Source organism: Lodderomyces elongisporus, chromosome 6 (assembly GCF_030384665.1).
Source record: "Lodderomyces elongisporus chromosome 6, complete sequence".
Taxonomy (NCBI): Eukaryota; Fungi; Ascomycota; class Pichiomycetes; order Serinales; family Debaryomycetaceae; genus Lodderomyces; species Lodderomyces elongisporus.
This window is the reverse complement of record NC_083678.1, coordinates 605,576-621,087: the sequence shown is the minus strand read 5'-3', so window position 1 is coordinate 621,087 and position 15,512 is coordinate 605,576. Positions and strand designations below refer to the sequence as shown.

At 35.7% G+C, this 15,512-nt stretch overlaps 6 protein-coding genes across 6 annotated transcripts; 3 read left to right on the top strand and 3 right to left on the bottom strand. All coding sequences in view use genetic code 12, as the record gives it.

Annotated features, from left to right (window-relative positions):
- Positions 1–506: 506 nt before the first annotated feature.
- CWC25 (RNA-splicing factor) lies at positions 507–1,508 on the bottom strand (the record flags this gene model as incomplete). Its single annotated transcript, XM_001524811.2, has 1 exon — positions 507–1,508. One exon carries the CDS (start codon positions 1,506–1,508, stop codon positions 507–509), a length of 1,002 nt encoding a protein of 333 aa, XP_001524861.2.
- An 889-nt stretch (positions 1,509–2,397) lies between these two features.
- SUI1 (Eukaryotic translation initiation factor eIF-1) lies at positions 2,398–2,727 on the bottom strand (the record flags this gene model as incomplete). The annotated part of the gene is made up of 1 exon (XM_001524810.1): positions 2,398–2,727. The coding sequence occupies one exon, from the start codon at positions 2,725–2,727 to the stop codon at positions 2,398–2,400; it is 330 nt and encodes a 109-aa protein (XP_001524860.1).
- Positions 2,728–4,007: 1,280 nt separating this feature from the next.
- Positions 4,008–5,687, top strand: GPI10 (glycosylphosphatidylinositol anchor biosynthesis; the record flags this gene model as incomplete). Its single annotated transcript, XM_001524809.2, has 1 exon — positions 4,008–5,687. The coding sequence occupies one exon, from the start codon at positions 4,008–4,010 to the stop codon at positions 5,685–5,687; it is 1,680 nt and encodes a 559-aa protein (XP_001524859.2).
- Positions 5,688–6,001: 314 nt separating this feature from the next.
- CHT2 (Chitinase 2) lies at positions 6,002–7,939 on the bottom strand (the record flags this gene model as incomplete). The annotated part of the gene is made up of 1 exon (XM_001524808.2): positions 6,002–7,939. One exon carries the CDS (start codon positions 7,937–7,939, stop codon positions 6,002–6,004), a length of 1,938 nt encoding a protein of 645 aa, XP_001524858.2.
- A 4,308-nt stretch (positions 7,940–12,247) lies between these two features.
- Positions 12,248–12,769, top strand: PVL30_004714 (uncharacterized protein; the record flags this gene model as incomplete). The annotated part of the gene is made up of 1 exon (XM_001524807.1): positions 12,248–12,769. The coding sequence occupies one exon, from the start codon at positions 12,248–12,250 to the stop codon at positions 12,767–12,769; it is 522 nt and encodes a 173-aa protein (XP_001524857.2).
- A 1,194-nt stretch (positions 12,770–13,963) lies between these two features.
- Positions 13,964–15,403, top strand: PVL30_004713 (uncharacterized protein; the record flags this gene model as incomplete). Its single annotated transcript, XM_001524806.2, has 1 exon — positions 13,964–15,403. One exon carries the CDS (start codon positions 13,964–13,966, stop codon positions 15,401–15,403), a length of 1,440 nt encoding a protein of 479 aa, XP_001524856.2.
- Positions 15,404–15,512: the final 109 nt, after the last annotated feature.

Below are 15,512 nucleotides of genomic sequence, written 5' to 3'. Positions count from 1 at the left end.
CGCATCCTTCACGCGACGGCCGGTATCAGGCAACGAGCAACAAGCAATAAGCAACGAGTGATGGGTGATGCGCGCGAAGCAGATGGCCAATGGGTGACAGAGAAAGACCACCAACATGAAAAGAGCCCAAGGTTGCTGAGATCAACAACTTCCCCCCCCCAATATCTTTATATAACTTCGGTAGATTTCATAGATATAATAAAAGCTTTCGCATGGGATATTTCAAGTCTCTCGCAACATATATATATATATATATATATATATACTTATATATATTTAAATATATAGATTTCTTCACATATATGCCTCACAATTCTAGTTCATTGTGTGAGTGCCTAAACGTAGTTTCAACGAGCTCCGATGAATGCGAAATCTCTCAAATAAAGATGCAACTATATGTGGGAAAAAAAGACAGAGCAGCTCATGAAAATATCTCAGCTCTTTTCTTTTCTTTTCTTTTTTTTTGAGTTTGATATGGTGTAGTCTTTGAAATCAAACATCATTATTCACCTTTTGGGTGACTCGTCTCTTTTTCTGTTGTTGGAAAGGCTGTCTTGCCTAGGACGATAACGATCATACCTACTCTCGCGGTCACTCAGGGGGCGATGAAATCCTTGTCTGAAACTTTGACTTTGGTTGTCTTTATTGTTTCCATATCCTCTTTGTTCACACGTGGTATTATAATGTCTTGCTCTATGGTCAGTGTCCTCACCCTCTCCATTGCCAATATCACTACCACCAATTCTATGTCGGTCGCGAGACGAATTATAAAGGTGATTGCGACCATAACTATGCTTGCTGTCTCTATATCTGTCTCTATATCCGTCTCCATACCTATCCTCATCTCGTTGATGCAAATCGATTCCTTTCCTTTCCAACAGCAGCGGTTCCCTTTGCATCAGTATGACTTTTTGCTTGTAATGTTGCTTTTGTTTTTGTTTTTGCTGCTGCTGCTGCTGTTGTTGTTGTTGTTTGATCATAGCTAATGGATCGTCTCCATAGCTCCTCAAATTCTTTGCATCATTGATTTTGTTCATATTCTTGCCACTATTGTTCCCTGTAATTCCCACGCTCAAAATTTTATTCATTCGTTCACTGCCTCCTGCTTCATTCCTTCCTTCGTTGTTGCCTTTATTTCGTTTCATTGCAATTTTCCCATTTAACATATTTTCCACTTCTGCTTTCCCTTCAACAAACTCCTGGTTAGATTCAATAAATCCACTTGAATTTGTCGTCTCCGTAGGTTTTTCAAATGGTACATCCTCGTACATCCAGCTTAGTTTGGACACTTTGAGTTTTTCTTTCTCAGAAAGTTGGTCGGCATTGAAATCTTCACCATATTGAAGCTTGAGTAAATTCAAGTACTCTTGCTCTTGCTTGTACTCATCCTTTTTGGACTTGTAGTCTTTGTAATCCTTAAGTTTCTGTTGCTCTAACTCCCATACCTTTTGTTGGTTCTTGACCAACGCTGGGTTCCAAGACTTTTTGAGATTTAAATCACCGGCCATTTCTTTTCTTTTCTTTTTTCTTTTCTTCTTTTCTTCTATATTCCTTTTTTTTTTAAAATAAGGATACTAAGGAAGTGGAGGGTAGAAAGAAGAGTCTGATATGATTTTCACAGTAATGAATGTACACTTTCGTAGACTCTTGTATTGTAAATAGAGATGTAGCGCTTGATGATATAGAGAAGTGATGCATGCGCATCAATTGATTATACTTGAACACTTCAGTATTTAAGCTTTATTTTTTTATTCCTTTTTTATAATTATTATTATTATTATTATTATCATTATTACGCAAAGGAAATGGATAACAGAAGTAAAGAATGAACACCAAAATGGCCATGCAACAAAAGGTGGCCAGAAGTGGCAAGAAGTAGCATAAGTTTAAACGTAAACAATATGATATTGACAAACATATATATATATATATAACTATACTAACCTTTGTTTGTTTTCAAAGGAAAGAAAGGTCCACTTGAAACCTCAAAATTTTAGCGTATGTGGATCCTCTTCTTACCATAAGCTAGTATTACTACAACAACAACAACAACACATGCACAGATATCAATATTGACTTTCTAGCAACAATCAATTATATAGCAAATCATATAAAAGCACTGCAGAGAAAAATGGGAAACAAAGATACTCACCCGCAAACACACAAATAATATAAAATAAAAGAAACTAATATTCAATTTCCAAAGTAAAAGGAGCTAGAGTCTTATTGCAAACTCTTTTCCCTCTCCAGTCGTTTCCTTCATCAAATCAATCAGGTGTCGCAAAGAAACAAACAAAGAAAGACAGAAAATAATAAAAAAAATAAGTTTCACAAGAGGCAAAAACAATGTTTGCTCTTCCAATTTAAATTTCTCTCTGTTTCTTATATTCCAAACATCTAGAAACCGTGGATCTTGATGTTCTTCTTAGGAATTTGCAACTGAGTAGTCAAAAACTCAGAAACCTTGGTTCTTTGATCACCTTGTAATTGGACGACATCACCCATCTCGCTGTCCTTAACAATGTTACCATTGCAGGCAAAATCCTTCTTCAAAACTTTTAAAATTTTCTTTAAATCATATTCTTCAGGGACACCTTGCACAGTGGTTAAAGTTTTTCTACCGTTACGTTGTTGGATACGAATATGGATGTAGTTTGTTGGCTGAGCTTCTGAATCACCAGTGTCGGCGAATGGGTCAAATGCGTTTAAGTTTTGGATAGTTGACATATAATGGTTACTCTCTTCTCTGTTAATTTTACCTTCCGTGATGTATCTACTTCTTTCTGCTGTTATGAGATAAATAGCAGTAAAACAGATGTTTGATTGATGTGTAAGTGTAAAAAAAAAGGTTGGTTGTTTTCTTTATGTTTTAGTTGATATGAATCGAAATTATATTAATGACTTTTTTTAGATTTCTCTTTCCCGTCGCATTTCAGGTTCTCTGTCGTTGCCTTGCGGTTTTTCTTTTATAATTTTTTTTTATTATATTTATTATATTTATTATATGTATTTAAAATTTGTATGTGTGTGATCATGGGCATTTAGAGTGAGTGAAGGAGGGGAGGATGGGGGGGGGGCTAAGTAAGCTTTGTATAGAGTACGAGGAAAGTACACAAAAGAAAGAAAAGAGAAAAAAGAAAAAAGAAAAAGAAAAGGGAATTAATTGACATTCCTGCACTACCCAATTTCTTTTTATACAATTGTACACGACTTTATACTTTTTTGCTTATACTTACAAATCTGCAAGTGAGTTTAATTCTCTTCCATATTTAGTGCTACCAACTGTATTTATATAATGAAAGCGGATTAAAAAAGCACATATTGAATGTAGAATACTAGGTATATAATCAGCAGCTACATAGACTTGAACATCTCGAGTAAAACAATTATAGTCAAAACAGAAAAAAGAAGGACTTGCTTATATGTAATACCATCAAATAGGAAGAAAAGTTTGGTTTGGCCATTTATCTATTATTCTCTTTACTTCATCCTTCAACAAAGTTTATACTGTGTTCCAAGACTCAAATAGTTAAGAATCATTTTGTAAATTTTTTTATTTTATTTTTCTATTGTTTTTGCAACAAATTCAATCAAATAACTTGTGAGATTGCAATGAGAACAAATGATATGTGCTATTCGAATTATACACTTTTTTTTTGTTTTTTTTTCCCCCTTGAAAGCCTAGTCTAGCATTTAGAACTTAAAGAACCAAATCCTAATGAGCTATACGAAGGTGCAAAAGAAGAAAACAATTCCCAGAGTCTTATTACTTCGAGGAAAATCCTTGCATTCTTTAATTAGACTGTTTAATTATAGTATACAAGACCAGAGCTACCAGAGACGCGTGCTGTGTGGCACTTTCCTTTTCTATCCTTTTTCATTTTTTTGGGTTTTTTAATTGTTTATTTTTTTTTTTTAAAAATAACTTCTACTTAAGGTTTTGATAATTAGGCATCGAAAATTGTAAATAACACGATTGATCTTTTAACAACAATGACTTTGAGCAGATGAATGACTCTTCAACTAAAATCAATGCTTTAAAGCAAAAGTCAGTTGATTTGGTCTCACCAATAAAGTTGTTCATCCTCATTTTCTTCATCCGACTAATCAACGCTTTCACATTGCAAACGTATTTCCAAGCTGACGAATACTACCAATGCTTGGAGCCCGCGCATAATTTTGTTTATGGATACGGATACATTACATGGGAATGGAAGGAACGATTGAGATCATCGATCCACCCGTGGCTTTATGCTTTGGGTTACAGCTTTGTTGGTGAGAACCGACAATTGATTGAATACATGCCAAAAATTATTGGCGCTGTAATTGCCTCTATTGGAGAATTTTATCTCTATTACTTTGTCAAAAGATATGAAGAATGCAATGTCGAAAGAAGAATGGTACTGAAAGTCGAGCAAAAGGAAGGAATGCCGCCAAAGGAAAGTAAATCGACAAAGGTGAAGGAGTCGAGCGAGCCCCACGATTTGGCTTGGGTAACGATATGGCTTTCATTACTCAACCCATTCAATTGGTATGTGTCAACAAGATCGTTTTCAAATAACTTGGAAACCACATTGACAATAGTTGCACTCTATTACTGGCCTTGGAATCAAGTTGATGGAAAAATACATAATCGAAATTGGTACACAAGTTTGGCGTGTGGCATAGTAAGCTGTATCATTCGCCCAACAAATGCCCTCATTTGGCTACCGCTTGGAATTTGGCTTTTGGTCAATATGCATAAACAAATCTCATATAAGTGGATTGCATTTTCCCTATTAGAAATTGTTTTGTTATTTGCAGCAAACACGTATTTGGACTATATATTCTATGGCGAGTTAACATTTCCAATCTACAATTTCCTCAATTTCAACGTCATTAGGAATTTATCTATATTCTATGGTGTTGCACCGTGGCATTTCTATATATTCCAAGCAGTTCCTTTGATGATGATGCTATACCTCCCATTACTTGTTTTGGGAATTTACAAGAGCATAAAGCTGAATATCATGCTCATCACCAGTCTCATATATCTCATTGGATTTTCAACAATACAACATAAAGAGTTTCGATTTATCATGCCTTTACAGCCGTTGATGATGTATTATGCAAGTAAAGGTTACCATTCTCTTCAAATAAAGTATTTTATCATACCGGGAATCTTTTTGAATATGGCGATTGCTATTTTTTTCTCCAATATAAATGAAAGAGGAGTTATTGACTTGACAAACTACATTGCTCAAAATTTATTGCAAAGTGGGAATTATATTAACAACAATATCAATAATGATGCCGCGTATCCTCAGTTTGGCCTCATTATGCCGTGCCACTCTACCCCGTGGCAGAGCAAAATGCATAATCCTGACTTGAATGCATGGTTCTTGACTTGTGAACCGCCACTACATTTGGAAAGACCGAGTTTAGAAGAAGTGAAAATGTATAGGGATGAGAGCGACCAGTTTTATGATGATCCCGCAAAGTTTTTGAGGCAACATATACTAGTGGAAAATGGTAAAGTGGACAGAGCGCTTGGATTGCCAGAGTATATTGCCATATTCGAACCTTTACAAGAAGTTATTGAAAAGGAGATGGGTCACAAATATGTGGAAACGCATCGGTTTTTCAACAGTTTGTTTCATTGGGATGAGCGGAGACGAGGCGATATCGTTTTGTATAAACGTATATAAACATAAACAGATATATAATATATATATAATATATATATATATATATATATGTAAAGTGCTATGCTTTTGCAACTTTGGCAATCAGTAACAGGTCAAAAGTGGTGTAATATTTCGTTTAATTAAATGTAAACTTAGCTCAAAAACTTTTTCTTTTATTGCCCCACATTTGAAAACGTGTGTTCCAAAGGGCAGGGGGGGAAATGGGTGGGTATACAATTATATAATACTACAGTTTTTCAAAACTAAACTAAAAAACAGCAACAATAACGATGTTTATATCAACATGATATCAATGTTTGTGGCTCCAAGTTTTCTTACATCAAGGCAGCAACAAACATGAGTGGAACAGTTAACCACAATGTAACACCATTGGAGTTAGCAGCACCTTCGTAAGCACTTGGCACTGGTGTGTTAATTGGAGCGGTTCCATTGGTAGTACCATTAGTGTATTGAACAATGCTTGGAGCAGCTGGAGCAGCAGAAACAGGAGAGGTTGCAGCAGGAGCTGTGCTTTCTGCATTCACTGTAGATGTAATGACAACAGTGTAATATTCAGTTGAAGCTTCACTAGCTGCTGGAGCACCGCTTGATGGAGCAACTACTGAAGCCCAAACTGAAGTAGATTCAACGACAACTGGGGTCTTGGTTGAAGCTGGACCAGCAATAGAAGATGATGGGATAGTGACAGCTGGAACAGATGATTCAGCACCTTTGGTTGGAGCAACAGCTGAAGCTTCGGTTGTGGCAGATGATTCAGCAACGGTCTTTGTCTTTACAGGAATAACAACTTCAGAAGCAGTTAATGGACAGTATGTAGTGTAGACGGTGTCAATGTCGGTAACAACAACAACACCAGTCTCGACTGGGACCTTGGTACATACGTGGTTTTCACATGAGGTGATGGTAACAATGGTTTTGCTGATATCGGTAACAGTGCTCAATCCACCTTGAGTAGAAGCAGAGACATCTTTGTGGTGGTCGCCTTCTGATGAAGCAGAGGTGGAACCGGTAGGGTCAACAGAAGCAGAAGCAGCATCAGTAGTAGTAGTAATAGCAGCAACGGATGATGATGATGAGGAGGAGGAAGTAGTGTCGATAGCGGTGCTTTCAATAGTGGATGAAGATTGTGGGATGGTAGAGTTGTAGTAACCGGTTGATGACACAACACTTGATGAAGATGAAGAAGAAGATGATGATGAAGAAGAAGATGACGCATCACTGGTTGGGACGGCAGACTCGGTCTCATCGGTTGGCTCGGCAGGAACAGAAGATTCACTAGTTGATTCAACAGTGGATGTTTCTGAAGAAGAAGAAGAAGAAGAGGATGATGCAGAACAAGTGTGTTCGTCCAAGACTTGTTTAACTTGTTCAACAAAGTTTTGGCCATCACTATTGGTGTTTTTCCAAGCACCTGATGCGTCCCAAAGAGAGACACCTCCAAAACGAGGGTCACATTTGATATCGTCAATGGCTGAGGCTAATTGGGATGGGGTAGCGTATCCTGCAATGTTGTCAGTTGCTGGGACACCAACAAACAATTCAATGTTTGGGTTTGGGAATGATTCAGCATGTTGTGACCAGTTTTCGAAATTGAATTGGCCATCGATTGAACATGGGTTGTTGTAGAATTGAATGAATGCATAGTCAAGGGAGACTTGATTGAACAAGTCGTCCAAGAGAGCGTCAGGGTATGGGCATTGTGGAGCTGCTGACAAGTAGTATGATTTCGAGCTGTCTGATGCGAATTTGGATCTCAATGCGGTTGCCAATTGTGGGTATCCAACATCGGTTCCAAGTTCGATATCAAAGTCGAAACCATCAACAACTGCATCGTCAAATGGTCTTTCGTCGTCTGAGCCAGTTGGACCGAATTTGTTCCAAAGGGTTTCAGCATAGTCGGTGGCCTCTTGGCCATCGGTGAAGCCATAGTTACCAGCGGCACCACCGAGGGACAAGATGACTTTCTTACCAGCTGCCTGACATCCTTTGATATCTTCACCAATTTGTGAGCAGTGCAATAAACCAGAGTCAAAGGTAGCGCCACATTGGTTGGCAAAGTTGACGTTGGTTGGGTCTGGGAAGTCGTTCAAAAATGACAAGAGGATGATATCGACATCTTGTTCTTGACAGTAGTAGCTCAATCTTTCTTGACCAAGGGCACCGTTTTGGCCCCAGTACAATGCCACTTGTTTGGCAGCGGCTGAGGAGATAGTGGCTGCTATTAAAGCAAAGACAGATTTGGAAAACAACATTGATTTGGATTAACGAGTGAACTTCAAGTTAGAAAAAGAGTGTGTGTTCTTTTTTTTTAAAAAAAAAAACAAAAGGAATGAAAGGATTATTGGAAAAACTTGAGAAGCTGTTGTGAAACGAATGACAAACAGTTGGAAAGTAAGTTGAACAAGATAGTTGTAAAGAAAGGAGTGACTAGGTGATTGAACGTTGTTGTTGTTGTTGTTGATAAAAAAAAAAAGAAAACAAGAGAAAATAAAAATAAAATTTTTTTCTTTTTCCTTTACTTCTAAATGGAGAGGATATTATTGTGGTTTTATATTATATTTTGATCTTCTTCATCTTCTATTTTTTTTTTTAATTTCGTAGGTTATTTAATATTTATTTTTTATTTTTTATTTACTATTTTTTATTTGACGGTGGTGAGTATTCTATTTTGCAATAAGCTCAGGCGAGGCCTCGCTTAATATTCAGAGGAAAGAAACCCAAGTCGTAAGTGGGGTATTGTTAGTAGTTGTAGCAGTAGCAGCAGTAGTGGTGGTAATAGTGGTTGAAGAAGTGGAAGCACAAAATGTGTGGAAATGTTCCAATAACAATAGGGACAATAGAAGGCATTAACCAAGTGGATGAGGGCGGAATTGGTATTCATAGTTGTCTTACTTGAGATCACAGCAACCAACGGCACTGCACTAATACAACTAGCGCAACACACGTCAAAATCAAAAATTTAGAAAAACTCATAAAGAGTATTTTACGTCTTATTATCGTATTGTCCAATTGTTTTTGCAGTGCAAAAAGGGTTTTAGGTGGTGATCTTTTTTTTTTTTTAAAGGAAGAGTGTAGTAATTTGTGTAGCCTACGCTCAAGCACAGTCTCTTAACAAGAAGGTTAGTCATGAAGGAGCAATAGCATTGGCTAATTTTTTGGTGATTGTGATGGTGGTTGTAGTTGTAGTAGTATTTGTTGTTGTTGTTACTTTAGGTTTGTTGGTGGTGTGAAAAAAAAAATAAACAAAAGTTACGCGTAATTTTGTGATTTGTACAAATGTGACACAAAAGTAAACAACAAACAAAAAACAACAAAAAACAACAGCAATTCTTTTTGTGTAACTTTACAAATACGCACAGCATCTTACATTTACTGACGCCTCTGTGCATCATCAATTGGGTGTTGTTGATGTTCTTCACCAACACCCATCACCAATACATCCACCATCATTACTATTACTATTACTACCAAAGTATATTAATTAACCTTCTTATACTCTATTATTTTATTTTGACAAAAATTGCCGTTTCGTTTGGTTCAATTTGGTTCAATTTGGTTTGGTTTGGTTTTTATTTTTTCTTTTTCTTTTTAGTTTTTTGTTTTGAAAATGTCCGCAATGGAAAACATCATTTGTGCACAAGTGCTATTGGCTAAGCTACAATCAATACTGATTGTCGAGTAGTATACTGCAGGAATATAAAAGTATTTAAGTTTGAATTTTCTTTTTTTTTTTTTTCAGTTTGATCCAATATTTTATTATTACAGAATTTTCTAAAAGCTTTATACAAGTTCTGACTTAATAACAATAATAATAAAGAAGAAGAAGAAGAATGGAAAAAAGAGGTGTTTTAGCCATTGGTAGCTGATCACTACTCTCTTGTTGGATGAATATTCATTTTGTTCTTTGTCTATTGTTTATTGTTTTCTTTTTATGATGGGCGAAGAGAGTTGGCCATGTTCACTGGCTTTATCCGTGACTCTATTTCCGCTCTCTAGCGCTCTTGCTATGGACCCTGTAGCTTTGTTGAAATACAACTAGAAATGCAATAATCACTTCACCAAAAAGATCTGTTGGACAATTGTCGATATGCAAAAAAAAAAGATTGTGCACATTCGCTTTGTAAAAACCTGTTCTTCCCGTATATCTTCATGGCTTAGTGCACTATTGTCTGGTTTCTTCTCTTTGAGAATCTTTTGTTGTTGTAGTTGTTATTTCTTTTGTCTCCTCCACCCCATCGTAAAAAAAAATAAAGAAAAAAAAATAAAGAAAAAAAAAATAAACAAGAAAAAAAAAAATGAAAAAACCTGCAAAAAATTACACGAGGCAATGTAAGCAAAGAATACGAAACGATGCAAGTTGTCAAACCTACAGACACACAGACAAAGAGACAAATAGACAGACTGCCCTTGTCATTTCTTACTAATTGACTTGGAAACTGACATCAAAAGTAACACAGTCCTTCAAGCAAGCAAAAAAAAAAAACAAAAAAAGAAAATAAACAAAGAGTATACAAAATGGACCAACTAGACCCACGGTTCAAAACCAAAACACAAGTATATTGGTCTTCAAAATGCAGCTTATTGAAACCTAGCATTCCCTTTCTAGAGACATATACTTGTATTACAAACATTGGGAGAGGAAAACACACATATACACAAATGAAAGAATAGAAAAAAAAAACCAAAGAGAAACGGAAATCAAATGGAATCAAATGGAAGGGCAGGGGGAGTGGCATTGGTCGTACCATTCCATTCTCTCCTTTGCTTCTCCTTTTTATATAAGACATGACGCGCACAAAAAGACATGTTTTTTTTTATTTGTCTTTCCTTGTTTTTGGGAAATTTTCCTGCAACACCAAACCAAACAATTCATTACAAATAATTACCTATTACCGGATATGATTTGCACCACCAATATCTATCATTCATCGACACTTTGCTATTTCACAATAAAACATCTTGTATGGGCAGAGCAACCATGAAATCACTAGCTTCATGATCAATCAGCACCAAACTTTCACTACATCCCATGCCTTTCTTTTTTTAACACATGTATATACTCTTTATTTCTTTTTGGTTTTTGAAATTTAAACTATCGGTATGTGTCAACAAAGATTTTAAGAAGAAGAACATTAAAGAAAGGAGTCGGAGACGTACTCTTGTATTGCTTTTTTCTTTTACTTTTACTTTTCAGGTCAGATTATAAGATAGAGTGCATTGCTTCTGGGTACAAGTTTTCAATGTACTGGCCAATAAAACACCACAGAGTACTTTTGTGGTGTAGTTCTAATGATTTCAAATAATCAAAACTAATTTTTTTAAATCCGATTATACCTCCGACTGGCAAAATGTTCAAAAAACAAAAAACTTTCATGTGTTTTTATTTTTTTTTCTGAATTTTTGATGCCGTACAACCATGGGGGTTGAAGAAAATGAAGAGGATTCTGATGTTCTAAGAAAAGAAAAGAAAAGTTGTTGCACTTGAAAGTAAAGATTGATCTTCCTTTGCCAAAAACTTTCAATTGAATTTAACATTATTTTCCCATTTTGTTCTATTGTATTATTCTTACCCTCGGCATTGCAAAAGTGACTTGAAAAAGAAATAAAAAATTCAACAATTTCATCATCATCATCATCTTCTTCTTCTTCTTCTTCTTCTTCTCACCGCCACCACCCTAGAAAAATAGCACTCTTTTTTTGCATCCTTTTTTGCATCCTTTTTTGCAGCTTATTTCTGCAATTTCTCTTATTGATTTTCCCCATGAAGCTGTCAACACTAAGCCATCATTTCAAAACAAATCAGGAAAAAAAAATATTCCAAATCAATCTGGGCAATCTTACATCATGATAGAGTGACACATCGTCATCTTTATACAATCAACCAACTTTCAAAGCATGCGGCCTTTTTTGCTTCAAATATTTTCGATTGGACTTTTACTGCAATTACTTATACCTAGTTCTGCATCAACTACATCTTGCTACAATGTAATTCTGATTCCATTCTTTGCCCACCTCCCCCTTTTTCTTAATTTCTTTTGTGGCAAAACTGTGCAAATTTTTCTTCATTAGAAAAAATTCAATTCAGTAGCAAGATCCAATTTCACCGTAAAAAAAAAAGGTTTAGAAACATCTGTTTTGCTTTTTGTCTCTAATTATTAAATTGTAAAATAGAGAGTTAATGTTTATCTTGATAATGCTTCATCTTATTTTGTCTTATTTTATCGAATGTTTTGCTTGAGTTAACAATGTATTACACATTTTGGAAATCAATAACGTGAGTAAATATACACATATGCATGTAGGAAAATGGAAAACGTAATCGAATCTATACTGTGGCGCTCTTTACACCCTGGTTATCTTCAAGTAGACTACAAACCAAAAAAAACAACAACAACAACATTTTATAGGCTACTTTCAGCAAACTTACATGTACATCCTCACATCCACACAGACGAATAAATATATATATATATATATATATATATATCAACTGATTGTAATGTGATTTCACCAACATAGCTTATTCTTTTAAATCCCTCTCACATACATATACGCTTGCAATGGAGTACGTTACTCATCTAGACAAGGAAAACCCAGCACTGGCTACAACCTCGAAATATCAACTTACATACACTTCTCCTGTTAAATACTATGATTTTCACGTCTACTATTTTGCCCACAACAAGTCATCATTAAAAGAATCAGACAATTTGCGACAAAAACTCTTGGACGATTTTCCCAATGACACAAAGGATGGCTCAATCCTTGTAAAAAAATTACCCAATGATTTCATTATAGGCCCTCATCCAACACAATTCTGGGAAGCAGACGTATTGAGACCCGAAGTGTTTATCAAAGTGTTTAGCTGGTTCCAATTGCACCATGGCAACTTATCGGTATTGATACACCCACAAACTGGCGATGATTATAAGGACCATTTTGAAAGGGCAGTATGGCTAGGCGATAAATTACCGCTTTTGAATATTTTTCCACCAAGCGATGGCAAAATACCCGAATTCGGAGTCAAAGGAGGCAAGAGAATTAAGACTGAAGAGTTTGATAGTCATAAAACAGTATTGTAAAAAAAAAATAGTTTTGTTCACGGAAAAGGAATAATAGAAAGGAGGAAGAGGAAAGAGGAAAGAGGAAAGAAGCTAAAGGATAGTTTAGATCATTTTAGAGGTTTATTCAAGTAAAAGTGTTGGTGGCTTAATCATAAACTAGTTTATTGAGATATATTTTTGTGTGGATATATAGTTGTTTAGTTTAGTTTAGTTTTTTTTTTTTTGTTTTGTCTCAATCTACTGATTATGCGGCACCAATACTTTTTCTTTTTGACTATGCTCACGTGAGAATTGTTTTTCAAAAAAATATATGAGTAGTGTAAACTGGCAAATAGATCCCTAAGCGCATATTCATATTTCCTCCGCAGTTTTTTTTTTTGCTCAATTTTAATTTAATTTAATTTAATTTAATTTATTATTACTCTTATTATTCTTTTACGTTTCGCTAAAATCAAAGAATACTAATTTACCTCTAGTGTCTCATAAATGCATTATATTATAAAATTAATAAAGAAGCAAACGATGGATATCATCAGCCCTATGCAAACAATTTCTTTCTCTAATTTTTTTTCATCTCTTTTCTTTTTCGTTTTCTTTTTCACCTTGATCATTTCCCATTTAGTTTTTCTTTTTCTTTTAAGAATAAATACTCCCCATTTGCAGCTCCAATCTACTTTCTTTTTCCCTTTTTTCCAATCTTCAACTTGTGATTTTTAATTCTTTCTCCATTTTTTTTATTTTGGTTGGCCGAGTACCATTGATATTCAGATATTCACATTCTCCCATATTCACCCTTTATCAGCTTTACCTTTTTTATCATCTTTTGATAGACATAAAATCCAAGATCAGTTTGTTCACTTTTCTGTTGTTGAAAGAAAGAAGCAAATATTTGCAAAAGTAAAGAATGGCTCAGTTATCCTCACAAGGCAATAATGCCATCATCTACTTATCCTACGCGTTCATGCTTGCAACTGGGTTGTTCCTTGCATGGAAGTATTCTTCAAAGACACTGTTCTTATCATCAAATGGAACACAACGAGGAATCCCATTAGCACTCAATTTCATTGCCTCAGGTATGTGTACTTATTAATTCATAAAAAAAACAAAGATGATCATGATTAAAAACGAAATGTTTTTATTTTTATTTTTATTTTTTTGTTTTTTGGGAAACAGTTGTACTAACAGATACTTTCCTTGTCTTATTATTTAGCAATGGGTGTAGGTATATTAACCACTTACACGCAAATAGCCAATATATCCGGATTGCACGGTTTATTGGTCTATACATTGTGTGGATCGATCCCTATTCTTGGGTTTGCTGTGTTTGGCCCAATTATCCGTAAAAGGTGTCCCGATGGATTTATATTGACAGAATGGGTGAGACACAGGTTCGGTGTAGTTACTGCATTATACTTGTCCTTCTTCACATGCCTTACAATGTTTTTGTTCATGGTGGGTGAACTCTCTGCAATCAGAGGAGCTATCGAAACACTTACGGGACTCAATGCCTTGGGTGCAGTGATTGTGGAATGTGTTGTAACAACAATATATACCTTCTTTGGTGGATTCAGAGTTAGTTTTATAACTGATAATTTCCAAGGTGCATGTGTTTTGATACTAATCATTATTTGTGCTTGTGGTATGGGTACATATATCGAGATTGACCCCAGCAAAGTTGGACCCTCGGGTCTACTCAAGGCTAACAAACTAGGTTGGCAATTGGTTTACATATTGTTTGTTGCTATTGTCACAAACGATTGCTTTATGTCCGGTTTCTGGTTGAGGACATTTGCCAGTAAGACGGACAAGGATCTTTGGATTGGGTGCTCAATTGCTGCATTTGTCACGTTTGTGATTTGTACCTTGGTGGGAACACCGGGGTTTTTGGCTGTTTGGTCAGGTGATATAACAGTTGGAGACGAAAATGGGTATAATGCCTTTTTCATCCTTTTGGCAAAGATGCCAAGATGGTTGGTTGCATTTGTGTTGATCTTTTGTATCATGTTATCGACATGTACTTTTGACTCGTTGCAGTCAGCCATGGTTTCAACTATTTCCAATGATGTGTTTAGAAACAAATTGCACACTAATTGGACAAGAGGCTTGGTGGTTCTTATTTGTGTTCCAATCGTCGTTTTGGCGGTGAAGGTTGCCGACGATATCTTGCAAATCTATTTGATTGCCGACTTGGTTAGTGCAGCAATCATCCCAGCGGTGTTTTTAGGTTTGAGCAACACATACTTTTGGTATTTGCGTGGTATTGATGTCATGTGCGGTGGTTTGGGTGCCTTACTTGGTGTTTTCATCTTTGGCACAGTATACTACCATTCAGCAAGAGAAGGTGGCAAATTGTTATTGATTTGGAATGGTATTTACAGTCCCGAAGATTGGGGCGCGTTTGGTGCATTTGTCATTGCGCCATTCGGGGGTTTGGTGATTACCATGGCTGTAGCAGGCGTGAGAATTCTTGGGCTCTACTTGTATTCAAAAATTACAGGGAAACCATTTACTGCGCTTGAAAAGCCTACACAGGTTATATACGTTGATGAGCAAGAGCGTGAAACCGAGTCGCTCACATCGAGCAGTAACAAAAACATTACCGTTGATGACACGTTTGATTATAACCAAGACGTTGATAAGAAAGTGGTATAAATTGTCGTATAGAAATTTATACATACATATATACATATATATATATATTGATTTCATTGCATTAAAATACAACAAAATTTAAGTTTGAATTTATGGAGTAGAGAGAATT